At 40.8% G+C, this 22,682-nt stretch overlaps 1 protein-coding gene and 1 long non-coding RNA gene across 3 annotated transcripts; one reads left to right on the forward strand and one right to left on the reverse strand.

Moving 5' to 3' along the window:
- Positions 1–905: 905 nt before the first annotated feature.
- Positions 906–20,589, forward strand: mamdc4 (MAM domain containing 4). The gene is made up of 29 exons (XM_034709828.1): positions 906–1,015; positions 3,972–4,061; positions 7,633–7,794; positions 7,892–8,017; positions 8,311–8,544; positions 8,649–8,780; positions 8,920–9,075; positions 9,182–9,285; positions 9,939–10,094; positions 10,376–10,466; positions 10,578–10,694; positions 10,983–11,075; positions 11,162–11,299; positions 11,390–11,529; positions 12,170–12,278; positions 12,377–12,481; positions 12,881–13,015; positions 13,191–13,318; positions 13,644–13,860; positions 14,085–14,222; positions 14,309–14,436; positions 15,263–15,353; positions 15,765–15,914; positions 16,030–16,152; positions 16,309–16,436; positions 16,728–16,830; positions 17,399–17,592; positions 18,910–18,975; positions 19,566–20,589. The coding sequence occupies exons 1-29, from the start codon at positions 964–966 to the stop codon at positions 19,599–19,601; spliced, it is 3,642 nt and encodes a 1,213-aa protein (XP_034565719.1). The 5' UTR covers positions 906–963; the 3' UTR covers positions 19,602–20,589.
- On the reverse strand, positions 18,852–22,569 carry LOC117831231. 2 transcript variants are annotated; one of them, XR_004634959.1, is made up of 4 exons: positions 22,016–22,569; positions 19,787–20,176; positions 19,455–19,685; positions 18,852–19,023 (listed from the first exon to the last, which is right to left on the reverse strand). It is a non-coding gene; the product is annotated as an uncharacterized LOC117831231 (long non-coding RNA). The 2 variants fall into 2 exon arrangements; XR_004634960.1 differs by lacking the exon at positions 19,787–20,176.
- Between the last annotated feature and the right edge of the window lie 113 nt (positions 22,570–22,682).

Genomic DNA, 22,682 nt, shown 5'->3' on the forward strand with positions numbered 1-22,682 from the left:
CCAGGTTGGTCCTAAAGATGGCGCTGTGAATGCTGTGTGACGTCATCTGAAACCCATGAATGTTAGTAGTAAGCAGAGTTGTTTGTTTTCAAAAGACAAGCACCTGTCATTTTTACGTTCAGCTCTCTGTATGTGTTGCACACATTGGATGCAATTTTTAAAAATGTAAAATTTTGTCAATACTGGGGCTTCTTCAATTAGCAACATTGTGAATTTTCTCCTCTTAACTCATCGCAAGAGATGTCATTGGTTTTACTGATCTTGTTATCCAGATGGCACTGATAGAAATCATTGATGATCTGTCACTTTCATTTGGCTTTCATCAGTGGGAGCAACAGAAGCTAGAATTGAAGAAGTGGTAGACAGTGACTAATTGGAGAAGAGAAGACAGCGGTGTCATTATTGTTTCAATAACATCCTTGCTGACATAAGCTAACCTTATAACGATCCACTGAGGACGTGACAGGAGATGTGAGAGGAGTGCTAAATTTGTTTATGAGCAAAGTATGTTGGCTGGTTGATTGTAGATCAAGTTGTGTGTCTGGTGACTGGACTTATACTTATGAGAAGTGTTGGTGCATCATGAGTTATTTGGAATAACTTCAACATCTTTTGTCATCATTGATTCAAAACAATCTGAGCTTGACTTTGACTATGACCCCTCTGATAAACCAGACTCCCTCCTCTCTAATACTTCTATGAATTACAGTCATTACACTGGAGTAACTCCACGTGTCTGTAGTCATCATCAGCTGTTGAGTAATGGAACGGATGTATATATCTCAGGAAGTGTTCGTCCAGAGGACATTGTTTTATGATGCTGTGCCGGAGGTGCACACAGGGAGAACTTAAAGTCCATGTTTTATCTCTTAGAAATAACCAACAGGTCAGAGTCGACCAGCGAAGACTCTGCAGGTTGTGTTCAAACTCTCAGACTGATCCGGAGGAAGAGGACAGACCGAGATGGTTCACATGTGGAGTTCAGGCCTCATTCTGCTGCTGTCTCTGCAGTTTGGTAAGAACGCATTAAGCCTGACTTTATTCAGTAAATATCCTTTTAAAAATATATTTTTACATGGACATAATGCTGCTGGTGGTGAAGGTGGATAAACTTACTGTGTGAAGTGTGACAGGAGGAAGAAAGTCTCGAAAAGCTACAAAAAGTTGATCACAAAAGCTGAATTTTGTGGCTTTTACCGTGACTCAGCAAAAAGACTGAATAGTTAATAAGAATCAAAGGTCTAGATTGGACTTTAAACAGTCAAATGTTTATGTATTATCACTTTGGGTGCTGATAACTCTCCTGTAGGTTTAGTCTTTTGAGGACATGACTGTAGCTACCATTTATATTTTTATTTTTCAATGTTGAATAATTTACACTCAAAAAACTTCTGTGTGGGTTTTTTTAAAGATGATATGTGGTGTCAATATAAACTTGACTATAGAGTATGCAGGTCAGCTTAAAATAATTCTATAAATATATAAATGCACATTTTTTTCAGTATTAAATATTTGATCAATATTTCTAAAAATGAAATGTTAATAACTGTTATAAGGCCGTTTCAGGTACGTCGTCACACTTCTTAGTTCTCTGTGTGACATAATGTGTTCTTGCAACATACATGAACATTGTTATGAGATAACAGATAAATATATTTTACTAATGTTCCCGTTTATATGACAGAATGACCCGTCCTGTGTTCACAACAAATCTTTGTTTCTAAATATATACTGGAGTTGAAGAGTGCACATATTCAAACTGACTGCTTTCTTTTACTGCTTAGAAACATTTTCTATACTTAAAGAAAATGAAAATTACTTGCAGTGAATTTGTGATAATGTTGATACTTTGACTCATAAAAAAATCTACTTTACCTTGCTGTATTAATTGATAATCAAAAGAAAGCTTCACACTGATGACTGTTTCAAAAAGTTTTCACATTAATTTTCCCTTCAACAGATTTGAGTTGAAAGAAATCCCAAATCTGTTAAACTTGTGACTTCCCTGTCATGCCTCTTCCGTCACCACATACTCTAATATGTTAAAGCAGAGCACGTCCTCTCTGTGAATCATGGACAGATGCATGTCCCCACTGTGTGTCATGTCAGATTCCCGTCTGTCAGCTCAGTGAAGCTCAGAGTTTTGAGTCTCAGAGACCTTTGGATGGACGAATGGCATTCTGCTGGCTTTAACCTGATTCTTCCTGTCTGGCCTTTGAGCCTGTTGGCATCAGCTGTACCATAAATCTCTGACAGTGATGAGTCCTGATAAGAGGGTTTGGGGTTAAGTCATCTCTGAGATGTTACACAGCCTACATACATACAGTTGTGCTCATAAGTTTACATACCCTGGCAGAATTTGTGATTTTTTGGGCAATTTTTCAGAGAATATGAATGATATGAGAGAAAAAAAAATTCACTCATGGTTAGTGGTTGGGTGAAGCAAAATTTTTATCAAACAACTGTTTTTACTCTTTTTATATCATAAAGACAACAGAAGCTACCCAATAAACCATAAATTCTGCCAGGGTATGTAAACTTATGAGCACAACTGTACGTAGAGATTTAAGCACAAGGGTCGATCAGTGAAGACACTTTTATCACTTTATCAGGAAAATATTGGATCATTTGGAATTTTAAACAATGCTAGACTTCTTTGGAATACTCTGCAATGTTAGCTTGAAAGTCCAGGCTGACATTTGAGCCTTAACTTTAGAAACAACAAGAATAAAACTTCAGATTCTGTGCAGTCCATGTTTTTACTGTGACTCTGGATTAATTGCCTTCAGCTAACCTCAGTGAAGGTCTTGTGCTGATGAAGATTTGGTGATATGATGCCCATAAAGATAAGACGTGTCTGACATGTGAGACCTAGTGTCAGCCATGCTAGCTGCATTATTAGATTATGCTATACATGGGGTCAACATTTCACTGGACTGGATCTTTTCATTGTTCAGCCATCTTTAGTTCTCCCTCCTCAGAGATATCTGTTTGTACTGATAACTTTTAGCTCCTTACTTTTATAGAATAGATTCATGATTACTAGCAAAGGGTTATAAGTATTTAAATGTGGTGTGGCACTTTTGTAAAGGGTCTGGAATATTATTAAACTAAAATAGACAATAACTTTTTATTACGAGCCATCTCTCAGCATAATATCCTCAGGTGGGGCATTTTTGGTCGTTCCAAAGTCGAGGCTCAAATCCAAACGAGATTGAGCTTTCTCCATCAGAGCCCCTCGACCTTGGAGCGACCTCCCTGAGGAGATAAGGCTCGCAGGGTCAGTGTCTTTTTTAAATCTCATCTTAAAACCCATTTTTACAGACTTGCTTTTGTGTAACTTCATCCTTCTAACTGCTTTTACTTCTATTTTATTATTAATTGTTTTAAATTTTATTTGATTATTTATTGTTTTGATTAATTTTTGTGTTTTTATTTATTTTTTTAATGTTCCTAATTTATCCTTTTCACTTTTTCCAATTTTTCCCGTTGTGATGCCGTCATCTCATTCTGAAAACCTCTTTTAATGTCTTTTTAATTATTTTATTTACTTATCCATTTTCATTTATTTATTTTATTATTTATTTTATATATTCATCTTTGAAAAACCTCTTAAACAATGATTTATTGATCTATTGTCCCACCACTTCACTAAGTTTGATTTACGTGTATTCATTTTAACCTCACGTTGTATTTTGTTTTGCATTGCATAAAATTCCTCCTCAAAAGGTATACTTTGTTATTTGAACCATGCTTTGTTTGTCAAAGCACTTTGTAAACATTGTTTTTAAAGGTGCTCAATAAATAGTTATTATTATTATTATAACTTAACACTTTCAACACAGTTGAAATTGAAGAGGATGGGGATGAAGATGTCAATGACAGCGTTACAGCTCACTGTATTTTTCAGTCATCTTGTAAAATGTTGTCTCTCTGTGTGAGTTAACTTTGATCGTTCTCCTTTATTCCAGCTGCTGGTTCTCTGACTCGATGTCAGACTCCTGAGGGGAAGTGTGACTTTGTGTGTGACTGTTCTGACTGCAGTGATGAGCTGGACTGTGGTGAGTCTGAGACACTTTTCTAATGTGATGATCCGTGTCTGAACTGAATCCTCAGCTGTTCATGCTAACCTACACTACCAGTCAAAAGTTGGGAAACACCTTCTCATTCAAGGGTTTGTATTTGTTTTGGTTATTTGAAACATTGTAGATAAACACCAAAGACATCAAAACTATGAAAGAACACATATGGAATTATTTAATGAACAAAAAAGTGTTAAACAAAGCAGAATATGTCTTACATTTTAGACTCTGTAAAGTAGCCCCCTTTTTCCTTCATGACAGCTTTGCACACTCTTGGTATTCTCTCAGTCTGCTTCATGAAGTGGTCTCCTGGAATGGCTTCTAATTAACATGAGCCTTGTCAAGAGTTCATTTGTAGAATGACTTGCCTTCTTAATGTGTTTGAGACCATCAGTTGTGTTGTTCAGAGGTAGGGTTGGTCCACAGTGGATAGCCCTATTTGACTACTGTTGTAATCCAGATTATGGCAAAACCAGATTATTTCATAGTTTTGATGTCTTCAGTATTAATCTACAATAAGGAAAATAATTAAAATAAATAAAAACCATTGAATGAGAAGGTGTGTCCAAACTTTTGACTGGTAGTGTATTTCAGGGGTTCTCAAACTTTTTGGAGCCAGGGACCCCTTACAGGTGAGAAAATTGTCCAAGGACCCCTTCATGATTGTAACACAGATTAAGCACATTAGTGATGTGTCATGCTCATAAGCTGCAGCTCTGAGAGCCGATGCTTTATAGTGAATCAGAAGAGCCGGCTCACATCGAGAGATGCTGCTTAGCTCTCAGTGTTCAGCCCCAGCTCTGCTCACAGCAGAACTTTGTTTTCATTGGTCAGCATGGCGGCCATGCGGCCAATCACTTGTGAGGATATATAGAATACAGGTGATGGAGGGAAGGCTGTGTATCGTGGCTATATCTGTTCCTTCTGAGAGAGTATTCTTGAAGACAGGACAAATACCATAGACTGTGACAAATACTCATTAAGAGGAAAAATCAGATCAGCCCATCCAAGCTGAGGGATCTGATTTTTCTCAACGCCAACCTGCACTGAGGACATTAATAATGTTTGCTCCATCTTGGTTCTGGTTCTGTTTGAGCGAGTTGGTTCTGGTTCTGTTACAGCGAGTTGGTTCTGGTTCTGTTTGCTTAAGTTTGGTTCTGGTTCTGTTTTCTTGAGTTGGTTCTGATTCTGTTTAGTTTAGTTTGGTTCTGGTTCTGGTTCTGTTTGCTTGAGTTTGGTTCTGGTTCTGTTAACTTGAGTCGGTTCGGTTCGGTTCTGGTCCGGTTCTGGTCCGGTTCTGGTCCGGTTCTGGTCCGGTTCGGTAATGGTTTGGTTTTGGTTCTGGTTCGGTTCTGGTTCGGTTCTGGTTCGGTTCTGGTTCGGTTTGGTTCTGGTTCTGTTGACTTAAGTAGGTTCTGGTTCGGTTCGGTTCTGGTTCGGTTTTGGTCAGGTTCTGGTCCAGTTCTGGTCCGGTTCCGGTTCACTTCGGTGATGGTTTGGTTTTGGTTTTGGTTCTGGTTCGGTTCTGGTTCACTTCGGTAATGGTTTGGTTTTGGTTTTGGTTCTGGTTCGGTTCTGGTTCTGTTTGCATGAGTTTGGTTCTGGTTCTAACCCTAACCGTAATCCTAACCCTAACCCTAACCCTAACCGTAATCCTAACCCTAACCCTAACCCTAACCACAACCCTAATCCTAACCCTAACCCTAACCCTAACCCTAATCCTAAACCTAACCCTAACCCTAACCCTAACCCTAATCCTAACCCTAACCCTAACCCCATCCCTAACCCGTATCCTAACCCTAACCCTAACCCCAACCCCAACCCCAACCCCAACCCTAATCCTAACCCTATACCTAACCCTAACCCTAATCCTAATCCTAATCCTAACCCTAACCCTAATCATAACCCTAACCCTAATCATAACCCTAACCCTAACCCTAACCCTAATCCTAATCCTAACCCTAACCCTAATCATAACCCTAACCCTAACCCCATCCCTAACCCTAATCCTAACCCTAACCCCAATCCTAACCCTAACCCTAATCCTAACCCTAACCCTAACCCCAACCCTAATCCTAACCCTAACCCTAACCCTAACGCTAATCATAACCCTAACCCTAATCCTAACCATAACCCTAACCCCATCCTTAACCCTAACGCTAATCATAACCCTAACCCTAATCATAACCCTAACCCTAACCCCGTCCCTAACCCTAATCCTACCCTAACCCTAATCCTAACCCTAACCCTAACCCTAATCCTAATCCTAACCCTAACCCTAATCATAACCCTAACCCTAACCCCATCCCTAACCCTAATCCTAATCCTAACCCTAACCCTAACCCTAACCCTAACCCTAATCCTAATCCTAACCCTAACGCTAATCATAACCCTAACCCTAACCCCAACCCTAATCCTAACCCTAACCCTAACCCTAACGCTAATCATAACCCTAACCCTAATCCTAACCATAACCCTAACCCCATCCTTAACCCTAATCCTAACCCTAACCCTAACCCTAACCCCAACCCTAATCCTAACCCTAACCCTAACCCTAACGCTAATCCTAACCCTAACCCTAACCCTAACCCCAACCCCAACCCCAACCCCAACTCCAACCCTAATCCTAACCCTAACCCTAACCCTAATCCTAATCCTAACCCTAACCCAATCATAACCCTAAACCTAATCATAACCCTAACCCTAACCCTAACCCTGATCCTAATCCTAACCCTAATCCTAATCCTAATCCTAACCCTAACCCTAACCCTAATCATAACCCTAACCCCAACCCCAACCCCAACCCTAATCATAACCCCAACCCCAACCCTAACCCTAACGCTAACGCTAACGCTAATCATAACCCTAACCCTAATCCTAATCCTAACCCTAACCCTAATCATAACCCCAACCCCAGCCCTAATCCTAACCCTAACCCTAACCCTAACCCTAATCATAACCCAACCGTAACCCTAATTGTGACCCTAACCCTAACCCTAATCCTAACCCTTATCCTAACCCAACCGTAACCCTAATTGTGACCCTAACCCTAACCCTAATCCTAACCCTAACCCTAATCATAACCCTAACCCTAACCCTAATCCTAACCCTAGGATTAGGGTAAAAATGGTTTTGTAACAGAATAAATTCACAAAATTGGGCAATTATAAGGCTTCTCATAAAAACAATATACGTAAAAGGGTGGACTCAACATGACAGCATTTATACTTTACAACTAATTGAACTTCAATGCTTTCAGAAAATTAACAGTAGCAAGACTCACATATCCCTTCGAGCCACCAAATGGTATCATTACAATGGTGTATATGCTGTTTTGTAATGACACAGCACAATTTTATAATTTATTAGAAATGTATTCAAATTATTGATCCCCCCCACTATGGTTCGCGGAACCCCAGGGGTCCCAGGACCCCGCTTTGAGAACAACTGGTGTATTTGTGTTAGAGATTATAAATGTTTCATTATGTGCATTTAAACCTGTTCCAAATTAAGTGTAGTATAACAGTTCACTCCTCCTCTTCCTCTTCAGGCTACAGAGGCAGAAGTTTTGAGTGTGACTTTGAGGATGCAGGGACGTGTGGATGGACTGAGCAGTCTGTGGATGAAGCGTACAGCTGGGAGCGTCGTCAGAGAGGTGACACGCTGCCTGACAGCGGGCCGTCATCTGACTACACCATCGGGACGGCTTCAGGTAGAGTTCAGCACGAAAGCTTAGTGTAATAGTAACAAAATAAGCACCCTGTAAACTGAAATATTAAACCATGAAATATAACATTGCCCTCACACAGGCTGGTTCATGGGAGTGACAGCGGTGAAGTCAGAGTCTCTCCGTGCTGCAGTTTTAATCTCTCCTGAGATGAAACAGTCGTCTCCAACCTGCCGCCTTCGACTCAGATATTTCCTCTGGGACTCAGGTAACAGACAGAAGTGACCGCACTGCTTATCTTATATTAATATATTATATGTATGCAGATTATATGGAAGTAAATATGTCTTATATGTACCTTATGTATATTTGTTTTATGTATCCCTGTTTTTATATCTGTTTCTCGTACAGTTAAACACTTTAATTTGTCTTGTTATGTATTTGCGTCTCTTGTAAGAGAACATTAGAACATTATTCTGATCTGTTTTTTTATTGTTATGTAAAATGAGGAATATTTAATTTGCTGCTTTGCTAATAAAGTATTTATAATGTGACTTGAAGGTCACTTAGATCTGGGCTCCACACCTCTGTGGGCGTCGATCCTTCGCAAGGACTCTCAGGAGACCGTCGTGTGGCGTCCTGAGGCTTCCAGTGTCCGCGGCTGGAAGGAGGCTACCATCTTCCTCGGCCGAATCCCGACAAGCTTCCAGATCCGTCTGAACTCACAGCGCTCTGGGGGACAAAGAGGAGATGTGGCTGTCGACCAGCTGGAGTTCCTGGACTGTGCTCTTCCTTGTGAGTATCTCAAAGTGTCGTTATCAAGTAGAAGTTTTTCTTTCTCTACAACAAGCACACTTCTAATGATTATTTTGCTTTCTTTCCTTTGTTTGCACCCTAAGCTCCGCATCCTGGAGCAGGGTGTTCACCAGGGATGATGGAGTGCAGCAATGAGGGCTGCGTGGAGCAGAGGCAGGTCTGTGATGGCAGCGACGACTGTGGTGACGGGAGCGATGAGGACAAGGAGAAGTGTGGTGAGGAATCATCAGAATTACAGCAGACAGCATCTCTCTGACTCCATAAAGATTTAGGCTGGTGTAATGATGACAGGAGATATAATGTGCAACAAGGGATAAGCAGTTAATACAAGCTGTGTGTGGTCACTGACTCCAGGAGGGTACAGACACTGTGACTTTGAGGACGGCCTGTGTGATTGGTCCCTGTATTCACTGTCTCCACTGAAATGGAGAAGGACGAATCAGAAGAACATCTCCATGACTGATCCTCTCAAAGGACCAGGCAGGGATCATTCCAGCAACAGTGCAACAGGTATGTTCTGTTTGTTCTATTTTTATTTACTTTTAAACATAATGTCCTCGACAGCATACTGTACCTATGAAAATAAAAACACATCATAATAATATTATCATTGTAGGTCACTTCCTGTACGTAACGGTCCCTGACGGTGGTCTCAAAACAGACTGGGCTGCTTTCCAAAGTCCCCGCCTTGAACCCACGAATACTTCACATCCATGTAAGGTGAGTCTCAGACTGATGTTTTCTTCATCAGACACTTTTCTTTTCTGGCCTTCAGTTTCACAGCAATTTACAGACTGGAGACTGGAAAGCTTTCTTAATGCACAAAGCCTCACTGTAGCGACTACAAAGAGCCAGAAGCCGCTGAGAGGCTGAGGTTGGGCTTAGTAAAGTGTCTGACACGCTAAAAGCAAAAATCACTGCTGTACAAAAAAGTAAGTTTAACCTTTTAGAAATGAAAAAAAAAATTAACTCATGATGAAGTGAACAAACAGATGATTAAAGTGACCAAAAGAAAATAGCAGTCAATAAAAAGTACGAGACCAGCTCACCCCCTCTCTCAAACCTCCAAACAAAGAAAACAGGTGGCCTACATGAACTGAATATCCCCGCCTCTAACACATGACCTGAAATAACCTAATTAACTGACCCCACAATAAACCATATCATAAACAAACAACAAAAATATACAAACAATAAGTTACCCTAAACCTCAAAATTAGATAAACACTTGAATCCTTCATGGCTCCTTCACTCACCTTTAAACTCTTCATCACTGACGTCTTAATAGTTCACATTAAAAAAACATGCATACAGTACCTTTAAACCCTAACATCAACCTTATACGATACACTCCCTGTGTCTCCCTGCTGCAGATGGTGATGTACACTCACCAGTTTGGCCCGAGGTCCGGTGGCCTGACGGTGCTGGTGGCGGATAAAAAAGTCTACCCTGTGTGGCAGAGGGGCGGAGCTCTTGGTGACGTTTGGGTGAAGGCGGAGGTGGAGATCATTACCAAATCTACTTTCCAGGTGAGTTCTTCATCTGTGGCCTGTGACATCTTTGCATTACAGATAAAGATCATAAAATTAAACAGATAATAACTTACTGGAACTTTACCGTTGCAAAAAGTGAAGACGATCTGGCTGGTTTAAAGGCATTTGATGGGTTTTGATCACCCTGGGAATTAAACAAATGTACTTCTTTGTTTTATTTTGTGTTTGTGTTCTACATGAAATATTTTGGTATCATAATAATTCCCCCCTCTTGCACTTCTTATGCTCTCCCTCTGTCAAATGTTCTGCCTGTATAGATCCTAATAATGGCAGCGATCAGGGACTTCACTTACGGAGGCATCGCTGTGGACAGCATTGTGTTGTCTCCTGAATGCCGTGTATCAGCTGGTAATCCATTTAACCATCTTCTTTAATAAATGCCTCCACATCTGCAAAGAAGAAAAGTAAACGCTCTCAGTGGTTCCATAAATGATCTTCTCTTCTTTTCCTCCCTAACAGAGAATAACACCTGGGTGGATGAGTTCCCTAAACCTCCCAAAGACCCGTGTGCTATGCCGGACCTAATGTGTGATTTTCATCCTGACTGTGAGGGAGCCGCGGATGAAGCCAAGTGTGGTGAGTTTCCTCATCCTGATGTATACAGGAGAAGCTGCTCAGGGCCTCAGGGACCACCAGGGGGCGCTACAGCTCAGTACAGATACAAACTGGCACAGTTCATAAACATGCTCATGTGTGCATGTTTGTTTATGATGCAGATCTGTTTGATAGTAATAGGCTGTAAGTGGAGGGAAAATGACTGATAATCTGTGGCCTTAGTTGAGAGTTGTTGTTTTGAATCAGAGTAATGTCAGTTTTTCTGTTTTTCTCCCTCTGAGTTGTTTTCTTGATGAATCATTCAATCAGGGGATTTCTCGTACACTGAGGGCAGCTCTGGCTGGACTGATTCCAGCATTGGGAGTCAGGGTTGGGAGCTGTATAAAAACTCAACATCTCAAGGTACAAATCCTCTCTGTCATCACAACACTGAGTCACTGAAACACTGATACTCTCAAACTAAGAGTTATTTCTTCAATCTTTCCCAGAGGAGTACCTGTATGTTGCCGAGGCCCCAGGCCAGCAGCTAACCGAAGCCCAGACACGAACCCCCCTGTTGGGCCCGTCCGGCCCGGTCTGCACTCTGAGCTTTGATTTTGCTCTAACAGGGAATCCAGATCACATCGGTGACTAAACTCACTTCATATCCAGCACCTGATGTTACCTTCTCTGCTTGGCTCAGGTCTGTTAACATGAGTCTGTTATCTCTGCTGCAGGTGAGCTGTCCGTCAGAGTGATTGACAGCTTATTGGGCGTTCAGTCTAAGCTGTGGGAGTTCGCTGGGAAGACGGGGATAGAAGAGGAGGCATGGAAGCATGTTGAAGTGTCTGTCGGAGTCAGAGAACATCGCTTCCAGGTCAGCTTGTCTTCTCGGGTAGACAGAGACTGGGGGTGTTATAGATACAGCATTTCAGTGTGTGATTTGATTATGAGAGTCACAGATACAAGAAACATAATTCAACAGGAGGTCAGACTGTTGAACCACGGCAGGTTATTTCCAATTTTAATCCCTTTGGTTCCAAAAACACATGTCGATGTTTTGCCATTTTCCTATAGCTACTCCGTTTCTGCAACATGAGGAAAATATAAAGACTGCATTAAGTCAAGTCAAACTTTATTTGTATATCACATTTCATACACAAGGCAACACAATGGCAACACAAAATTAAAGAGCAGGGGCTTGTTACTGCCCCCCTTGAAATCTAACTAGCCCATCCATATGCCACCCCAAAAATCCTAAGCTATGATTGGTTTTTAGCTTTTGAAGAGGGGGGGTATTTTAATCATTAACTATTTGGGATGTGTTCACAGTGCCTACAGTTCTGACTTTAGATGACATCTTCTCATTTTTGTCCTAAAACTAAAAGATTTTGCTTTGTGTTGCCACTCTGTTCTGCATCTTTTTAGTCCCAAAAAAAACCTCAGGAGTACAAAATCTGTCTTTGCATTGTTGATGTTTGTGAAAGTCATTCTTATGTTTCTTTCTTGTTCTATAGCTGGCATTTGAAGCTCGTGCTTCCAAACTTTGTCCATGTGCAAAGATCAGAGTGAAGAACGTTCGCTTTGTCAGCTGTCATGCTGATTATTATCCATCCTCTCCAACAGGTAATAAAACACAGTTTGCATTATACACACATTATTTTTGATAATTTGTAGCTAAACTAGAAATGTCTCAATGCTTTGATTACTTCTTCTTTGGACAGCACTATCATGTAACTTTGAGGATGGACTGTGCGGCTGGTTCCAGGACAGCAGTGACAACTTTGACTGGATGCTGCTGGATGGCATGGACCACACCATCGGGATCGGTACGTTTGGGGAATAATGAGACTACCGGCTATTAAAGTCTGGTTTTCAGTCCTTTACAGTCTCTTTAGAATCTCTTTTAAATTATTATTTTTTTAATGTAACATACAAACTTTTATTCCCTTTGAAAATGTAATCAGTCAAAATGTATGAGGTTGATTTGAGACTTGCTGACCCCAACCTTGTAGCCTCCAGACAATTTTGGGACCTTAAATACATTAAGTGATTATTCAGTTGAGCATTTAAGAATGTCTGGACCAAGACTTTGTTTGGTCTTTGTTTACAGTCTGATGAGGAATGTACAGATGATCTGCAGCAGCCTGAACGATCTATGATAAATGTGCTGCAAATGCTTAAAGATGTATTATAACATATCCACCCGTCCTTCTGTTGACATCCAGGCAAAAGCCTCGTTGTGGACATGTGGAGTCCTTTTCTGCGCGGTGTGTTTGGGCGCTTAGTTTCATTCACACAGTTAGCAGGCCCAACAGACTACTGCCTGTCCTTCTTCTACAAACTCTACGGGCCAAACACAGGTGAGCATGAGAGTGAGGAGAAGCAGTTTGAAATAATACAAACGCTCTGTTTCTTTACACCCTTCAAGGATAATTATTTTTGAGTCATAATCTCAAATAGCTCAAGCTTTATTGATGTTCTGAAATAAAATAGAGTCTTGTTGGATATCATTTAATATTTGATCTTTTTGTCCAGGTACTCTGAATGTGAAGCTGTTAGATGACTACGGTTATGAGAGGATCCTCTGGACCCGCAGTGGAGCGCACAGCAACACGTGGCACGAAGCTCACTGCCCTGTTCCTCACCAGATCATAGACTTTCGGGTACGAAACAAGAGACTGAAATCCCAAACTGATGGTTGAATATTCCCCCAAACTCACAGAACATCTACTACACTTAAAATGAGTAAATAGAAGACAGGAAGACACAATGAAAGAGGGTTTAACCAGGTTATTTGAGATTTTGAAGAATTTCTGCCTTTTTGTCTCAAAACAAAATTTCCCTGCAGCTTTAAAAAAAGTTCAGTTTGGATTGTTATTAAACTTAAGCCGGCGTTGACAGATAGATGCATGGGTGAAAGAAATTATACTATTTTAACACATCATTCCTTTCTTCCCAACTTACTCCTGACCTTTGACCCTCCACCAGCTGATGTTTGAAGCAGTCCGTTCTGGGTTTGACGGCCGTGTAGCCATTGATGACGTGGCGTTAGTGAGCGGTCCGTGCACCGTGCCGAGGATGTGTTCCTTTGAGGGTCAGCTCTGTGCGTACAGCAGCTCTGGGTCAGTTCAGTGGCTTCACCGCAGAGGATACCTCTCCACCTTGGCTGGACCCAAAACAGATCACACTCTGGAGACTGAATACGGTCAGAGAGGACACTATCAAAGAACTCTCATGTGTTAACATACAGAACATTGAGAGACAGCTGACGTGGTGTGTGTGTGTGTGTGTGTGTGTGTGTGTGTGTGTGTGTGTGTGTGTGTGTGTGTGTGTGTGTGTGTGTGTGTGTGTGTGTGTGTGTGTGTGTGTGTGTGTGTGTGTGTGTGTGTGTGTGTGTGTGTGTGTGTGTGTGTGTGTGTGTTTGCTCAGGTTACTACATGATGGCTAACACCGGAGCAGACATCCTGCCCTCCGGTGGAACGACAGTCCTCACCTCTCCTGTTCGCCACGGAACCACTAAGACTGAGTGTGTCCATTTCTGGTATCACATGGGAGGAGAGAGACCTGGTGAGATGCTTTCAAACACTCATACACACATGAAAACAACAACAACAGCAACAACAACAATGATCAAAACTGTCTATGCTGTGCAGGATCTCTGACTTTATACATGAAGCTGGTGGAGGGAGGGAGGGTGAAGATCTTCTCTGACAGTCAGAACCAGGGAGATGTGTGGCGACATGGGAATGGAAACATCTCGAGCACCCTCGTGGACTGGCAGGTAAAGTGAGTGGGCTTGAGAACATCCATTGATACAGTTCTCCTCAGGTGATCAATGAAAATGTAAACAAGTTATATGAATTTAAAATGAATTATTCAGAGATTCTCAAATTTGTTAGTAATTGATCATTAAAGATTCTGTGAGGAGTTTTTTTTAGCTGGTACTGGAAGAGACAGAAATTATAACTGGTGTCTCTACATGACTAAAAAAGCAAACTATGTCATCACTGAGAAGACAGACTTTATTATTACGCATGAAACCGCTGATTGATACATGTATCCGTCTATAGAAAGCAGGGTTAGATCTCTTTGTTAAAAGTGGGAAGTGCTGTTAATGCAGGAAATACAATGCCGCTGACACACAGGGCTTGCGGTCTGCGTCGATTCTATCCTATGCACGTCAGCTACGTGCGTAGGCCTCTGCGTAGGTACGGGAGCTACGCAGACCTCCGGCGTAGGCTATGCCGTTGATTCAACGCAGAAGTATAAATCAGGCTTTACTCGTGTGCAGCAATAATCAGCACAGAAAAAGACATACCACTTTGCCCACAAGAGGGCACAGTAGCTGACACAAGTTGAAAATTCCTGACAGGAGCTTTAAATAAAGGTAATACAAAGATACAAACATGAACATACAATATGATAAAAAATACTTGGTTTGTTTTTACAGACCCATCTTACAACTTTGATCTTTCTGTTTTGTCCATTCTTGAATTAAACGAGACTTCACTCATTCAGATACGTATTGAAAATATAAATAAAACCCTGTAGAGCTCCAAGTTTATCATTAAATCCAAGCTTGTGTTGTGCTCTGTTGTGCCCTGCAGCTGGAGTTTGAGGTGGTGGGAGCTGGAGGTAAAAAGAGCTACATCGCTGTTGATGACATCTTCATTTCTGCTCACCCGTGTCAGGATCAAGGTTTGTATCAGTCTCTGCAAAGTAAACTGAGAATAAATCAACAGGTAGACTCATGTGGAGGTAAAGGTTCATAAAAATATGATAGCACTGATGTTTGTGCTTTCTTAGATTGCAACATTTTGTGACTAGATATTATTCTTTTATGATTTTTGTAGCTTCAGTGTTCTTAAAAATCTTTAACTTTAAGTCAAACAACTTAATAAAAGTAAGTTTAAAAAATGACCTTTTAAAAGCTTTCACCAGCTCACTTAGTCTTAATATTAGCATGAAAAAAAAATCTGGATTTAATATTTTGTAACTCAGTTTTTACACCTTAGATTAAGAGAATCTGTGCGTTTAGGAGTTTTGTAGAGGAAAATAAGGCATGATCTTTTTGTATGAAGTGGATTTTTATAGCGCTGTATCTCTCAGGTTCTAAGTGCACTTTGGAGAGAGGGATGTGCAGCTGGAGCAACACTCAGAACATCAAAGTGGACAAACTTGACTGGGAGCTGACGAGCCATGAGGCAGAGGGACACTACGTTGTCCCGGATGAAGACCACACTCTGGGCACAGAGAGAGGTCAACACCACTAATGTCAATGTCACTAATACAATGTTAGGTTCAATTCAAAACGTAATTAAAAATGTTTTGTATAAATATAAAGAATAAAATCATTTCGTTTAACTTTTGCCAGGTCACTTCCTGTTCCTTTCAAGCAGCAACAGGACAGCCAATCAAAACGCTCAGCTGTTGAGCCCTCACCTGCCCCCAACGAAGGGCACCTGCCTCAAATTCTGGCTCCACAAGCGTTTGTCTTGTAAGTAAAGACTGTTTATGCTAGCCTTATCTTTAGTCCTGTCACCACATTTTAAACTGAACACCTTTAAGATGAAGTCTGAATGTGTTTGATGTATTGTCAGTCAGTTCTGTTTGTCATCCCCATCATTGTGTTTGTGTGTTTGTGTGTTTGCAGCGGACAGCAAACTGAATGTGTGGAGGCTGTCTGAGGGTAGCCTCCATCAGCTGCTGGTGGTGGATGAACCGGCTCTGGTACAGTGGAGACGCTTTGACATCAACATCACATCCACTGAGGAGTACCAGGTCAGACTGTTACTCTGCAGGAGACACTAAATATGAATCATAAACACACCTTAAAATCCCTCTGTGACTTCTGTTTCACTCTTGTGGTGAAACACGGTCACCTCCATCTCTGCACACGAGCACTCTGCTTACACATGCATCCCCCAAGGCCAAAGAACTTGGCAGAGGAGAAATACACGTTCACAGTCTTATCTTTATACAGTTATATTTTTATCCAGGGAACCATTTTCAGCCTAAAACAACGTCTTCATCCAGCCGTCTTTAACACGGCTCTCCTCTTTTTGTGAATAGATCGTGTTTGAAGGAATCAAAGGAATGTCAGATGTTATCGCTCTGGATGACATTGAGTACACCACAGGAGTCCCCTGCAATGAATTCACAGATCCACTACCAAGTAAGATGATAACATGATAACATGTTTATGTAAAAGGAAGCTACAGCAAGATGTCGGTTAGCCTAGCTTACCATACAGTCTGAAGTAAAGGGAAACAGTTAGCTCACCAAAACCTCCATCGCTCGCCAAATGACTCATGTTGGAACTATTTTTTATACTACTGTTTTCATCAATTGCATTCAGTTAACTTTATTCCCATATAAGTCAATGATAAGTCATGTAATCTTGTAACATTTGCTCAGACGGATAAATACATCACAGTCACTTTCATTTTAAAAGTTAGCATGTGTTGAAAATACAGCTGCAGGAGCTTTGAGTAGAGATGTTGTGAGTTCTTCTCTGATGCTCTGATGTTGGGTATTGATCCATCAGCTGCAGATTAGTAAGCATCTTAACTTAGGGGGTTCAATGGCTCCACAGAACGTATGATTCAAGTCATGGTTTAAAAAACTAACCGATATATCAGTTTTTAATCATCTGTAGTTTCTTTACTTAAAAGAAAATGCAAAGATGAATCACAATATCATTCACAGCTCGATTTAGAATATGTTTTCCATCTTCCTTGCAGCTCCATCAAAGGGAGACAATGTTGGAGGAATCGTAGCCTCCGTCATTGTGACCCTGTTGCTGATTGCCACATTGATCGGCTTGCTGATTTACTACCTGAGATCCAAGCAGAGAGCCGGGGCTGCGAACGGATCATCATCATCTTCCTCAGTTGGTGGTGGTTTCAGTAATGAATACTATGAATCAGACGTCACAGTGAGTAAATACGACAATCATCACACCTCTGACAAAAAACATTGAAAACTAAAACTAAACTTATTCATCTGCTGAGATCTGTCAGACTTTAAGATTATTCAGATCATGAAAGGTGTGTACCGTTAATTATTTCATCCGAAGCACTGAGGAAAAAGAGTGAGGGAGGATTAAGTGAGAAAACTGAGGAGAAAGAGTAAGGTTGTCAAAAGTCGCAATATTCATTCCATCGTGAATTAATCTTTAACTTTCTGCTGTTGTTAGTTAGGTTTTATTTAAACTGTATTAATATCACAATACAGACGGAAGTGATGACTGCGTTGTGGGTTTACTTCTATCTTTATTAGTTGCCATATTTATTCTATTTTGTTTTGTTTTATTTTATTTTATTTTATTCTATTTTACCTTTATCATTGCTATTATTATTGTTATTATATTTTTTAACTAAGTTAGTACATTGTTGTTTTCCCCTGTCCCGTGTTGTAAGCTGCTGTAACAAAAGAATTTCCCCCAATGGGGAACCAATTAAGTATATCTTATCTTATCTTATCTTATCTCTTATGAAAAGTTCAATAAGCATCCAAGGTTGTTGAAAGTTAACCACATAAAGCATCCAGATCTTGAAGTTGGGTCTCTGTTCATAATTTGACATATAGTGGTCTAGACCTCCTATGTTTGTAAAAGCGTCTTGAGATAACATTTGTTGTGATTTGGCGCTATACAAATAAAGATTGATTAATTGATTGATCTGTGACCTTGGCCCTGAAGTCGACTCGTTTTAACCAAGCGGCAACCTCCGGTCTAAATATATGAGTCAATGCAGAAGTGTTAAAAGCTGCAGTTCATCGAGGATCCGCTTGAGGCTGGCTCCGGAAGTACCGGAAGTCACATACACATGAATGGGAAAAGACGATCTTTGCAGCATTAATAAACATGTTTACAGCCTGTTACAAAAGATGAGTGTAGTCTGAATAGCTAATTTCTCGATGTCCTCTCACTGTGAGGGGGGTGAATTTTTTTCTAATTCGGCAATTTCAAAGATATTGAGATTACCAGTCTTCTAATGAGAGGCACAGCTGCCTGCTGGAACACTGCAGCTGTTGGCTTTACGTCACACTGGCTCGACAGAAGCAATATGGCTGCCGCAGCCGATTGGTCTCAAAACAGCTCTTCAGAAACAGATGGGTGACGTCACGGATACTACGTCCATATTTTTTACAGTCTATGGTTTTAACAGAAAAGGTATCAGGTCTAAGCTTCAATGAGGTCACATCAACTTTTATTTTCATTATTAATCATTTACTCATGTGTTCACTTCAGCAGGACCACGTGACAGTGCCACCAACACAGAACCATCCCATGGCAGCCGGATTCAATGATGTCCATGTGAGTGTACAGCATCCCCCGACAGGGAAATCTCTCACACATCACATACTGTTGGAGAAAAGAAAGTTGCTCAGAACTCTGCTATAATATAAACCACTAGAGGGCAGAATGATATATTTTAAAATAAAGTCAACACAGAGATAAAATGTGGAACTGATTTGATTCCCATCTGTTTCCACCTCAAATTATCATTATAATTTAATCTGCCTTTATCCAATTATCATAAAGCTCTGGGTTGGACTGAGGTGCTGATTCTCATTGGGATTAGCAAAAGAAAGTACCAAAATATTTAATATTAAATGCCTAAATCACCAATGAAACTTAATATTTTAGTTTGGTATCTCTAAAATGTATTTATCCAAAGTTTCCCCAAAGACTGCCACACAGAAGTACAACTATTTACTAAGAAGTTTTAGATATCCGCCCCTCCTCATCCTGGTCATAGACTGACACAGACTCATGGCCTGTGGATTATTTACCCCTGAACTGAATTTAGACCCTGGGTCCACCGGTCGAAACGCACATAGTTCCAGGGTAAAGTTCCTCCGGTCGAAAAACGCCTTCTGACTCTCCTTCTTGTGTCTCTGCAGATCCATGAAGGTGCCAGAGAGAGGGAGGTGGCTTGAGGCAGGAGGAGAGGAGTCCCGCCGCCTGAAGGTGGCTTTGTGAAATTAAGGGGATATCACAGCAGGAGAACTGCTTGTGTCGCCCTGTCATGATACACATATTGAGCACACACACACACACACACACACATATAAATGCACACATATACACACATTCATCTAAATTCAAAGCACAGCCAACATACTGAAACACTGATGAAGGCCTGCTGGGTGCAGCTGCCTCAGATAAGGAGGATCCCTCCAGAGTCGCAGCTCTCTGCCGGTGGACGGACAGATTGAAGTCAGAAGGAGAATTTGTAACGTGCCAGGGATAGAAATAAGTTTAATTTTCTTTAGGTTGAGACCGGGCATGAACCTCAAATGGCAAACATGGTGCATGGAGATTCAGGATCCATCGATGGGTCTGTACGAATGTTCCAGCAGTTTAATTTCCAGAAACAAAGACTCATGTTGTTACTACAGGGAGAACTCAGCAGGTGGTTTCTTTACTCAAGCTTTAAACAGGCAGCCTCCTGATTCTACATCAGTTTAGAAGTTAAAGTTCTGTCCAGCCTATAACCTGCTGCAAATGTCTCCTGTAAAACAAGAGTAGCTTTGTCAAGTGTGAGAAACCAACTCAAGCCTGAACTGGAGGCAGAGTGCTTTTGAGACGAGTTCTAAAGAATGACTTTATCATGCTGCATTGTGGGAGCACAGCTTCTCTTTAATGAAGGACTAAACGTTAGAATAGTTTTGCATTTAATCCGTCTCAAGCTCTAAAGAAACAAGTTAAGTACCTGTTTAAAAAGAAAGAAACACTAGACTGACATCACACAGAAATATAGAGGAGACAGAGGAAGTTAAGACAGATGTATTCTGTTTGGAGGGTCAACTTTACCTCCCTTTAAAACAAATTGAGCTTTGAAGATGAATAAATAATTGAGCATTAAAAAACAAAAATGTGAAGGTGTCTTTTCATTGAAGAGTAAAGGATTTTTTTTATCACAAACTCTGAAATGTTGAGATGTTTTGATTGAAAATAAATACTTGTCATCATAATCATCTTTGACATCTTTGACAGCCATGTCTGTATACATAGGGGGTTTAAAGTAGAACATATAATTGTACTGGCTGCTAAAGATATGAATCAATCAATAAAGAACATTCTTGTACAAACTTATCGCCTGACTGAGATGACCGAGCACGCACCTGATCAACAATACCTACAAAAACTGGATTAATGTTTAAGGAATGCATAAGACATGATTATTTAATGCAGAACATAATGTAGGATGTATAATATATTGCTGTTGCTCACCTTTATCTAATAATGACGTCACTTTGACTTTATTTAATCTATCATCTAAGGAACCTTAAATCACAGTTACTTCATACATCAGCTGATAGAGACCACAACAGCTGGACAAACAAGTTTATTATATGACTCATGCATTTCCTTGGCCTTAAGAGTACTTGCAGTTTTTACATAAACAACTATGTTTATTTATTTTATTTTTGTTGCATAATTATTATCTCTACCATGCTTTAATATTTCAGCCATAATAAACTAATTGGTGTAACACCTTTCATATGAAAACAGTTTCATGTGCTTTACACTATAAGAAAATTACATAATAAGAATATTAGGACAAAATAACACTTTACACAACATTTTACATCAAACTCACTTCATGTTGATTTTGTGAAACATTTGAATGTTTATATAAATATTATGTTTTATATTCAATCAGAGAGGAAGAAAATTTATAGTAATTAAATAAACTTGTATGTCCAGCTAATAAAGTCTAAAACAACGATTGTATGAAGTAACTGTGAAAGAAGGCTCCTTAAAGCTGCTGTTGGTAGTCACAGAGTAAACATCTGTTCAGAGAGAGGGACTTTGAATGTCAATTCTATCCCGCCCAACCAGATTTCCTCTCAGCCCCCCAGTACACAGATCAGCGTGTGCAGTCATGATAGTGCCGGACTCATAACCAATCTAGGACGTAGTAGGGGCTGCCCCTTAACCAATCAGGACAGAGGATTGGAGATTAGCTATGATTGGTCCGTGTTAACGGGAACAAGGGGAATAATAACATTGCTTGATACAAAGGCATTGGAAAACGCAGAGATTTCGCAATAGTCTCAAATTAGTCCACTTACCGATGAGTACCGATGGGCATTATGACCTTTTCTCCAAACCAAGCAGAAAAAAGTAATGTTTTTTACACCATTCCTACCAACAGCAGTTTAAGTTTTATATTCAATCAGAGGAAGCAAATTTATGGTAATGACATAAACTTCTATGTCCAGCTAATAAAGTCTAAAACGACGATTGTATGAAGTAACTGTTAAAGAAGGCTCCCTAAAGGTGAACTCATTAGTTAGAATGAATGATACATCAAACATGTATTCATGAATTAAATAATCTTTACCATTATTGAGTATGACATGTGTTAGCTTATTGTAAAGGATGAAGCATCCTGTGCCTGAGGATAGATGGTGGATGTGTTTGCACTGATGATGACTTCCTGCACGTGGAGGTCAAACGCCTCGATCATCTTTGGGAAGATGACGACATCATGTCCTTAGCAACGGCGGCGTCTCTACGGCAACATCCCCGATGTCCCCTCTCTGCTGTTGTCACCACGATCAGCTGTCAGACAGAGGAACAGAATCATCGTTTCCCTGGAGGGACGGAGGTTTCAGAGAATGTTGTCTTGAAATCGTTGCTGCGCTTCAGCTCTGGAGACTGAAGTGAAACTTGGACCCGCAGACCCTCACTGCAGAGGACCAGCATCCTGTGCGGTCTGCACCGCAGACCTGTTCTCTCATCTGGATCTGTTCCCTCATCTGGACTTGTTCTCTCATCTGGACCGGTTCTCCTGCAGGCTCTGGTCCTCGTCCAGCAGCGCGTGCGTCCTCATGGATCCCGCCGTGCTGATCTTCCTGCTCTACGTCATGATCGCGCACGAGCTGATCAGCGGCTGGATGCAGTATCAGAGACAGACCACCAAGCCCCGCAGACCAGCTGCTGGAACCCCACTGAGCTCCAGGTGTGTGTGTGTGCGTGCGTGTGTGTTTCTGTGTGTGCTGTCTGTG

Source organism: Notolabrus celidotus, chromosome 19 (genome assembly GCF_009762535.1).
Source record: "Notolabrus celidotus isolate fNotCel1 chromosome 19, fNotCel1.pri, whole genome shotgun sequence".
In the NCBI taxonomy this organism is placed as follows: Eukaryota; Metazoa; Chordata; class Actinopteri; order Labriformes; family Labridae; genus Notolabrus; species Notolabrus celidotus.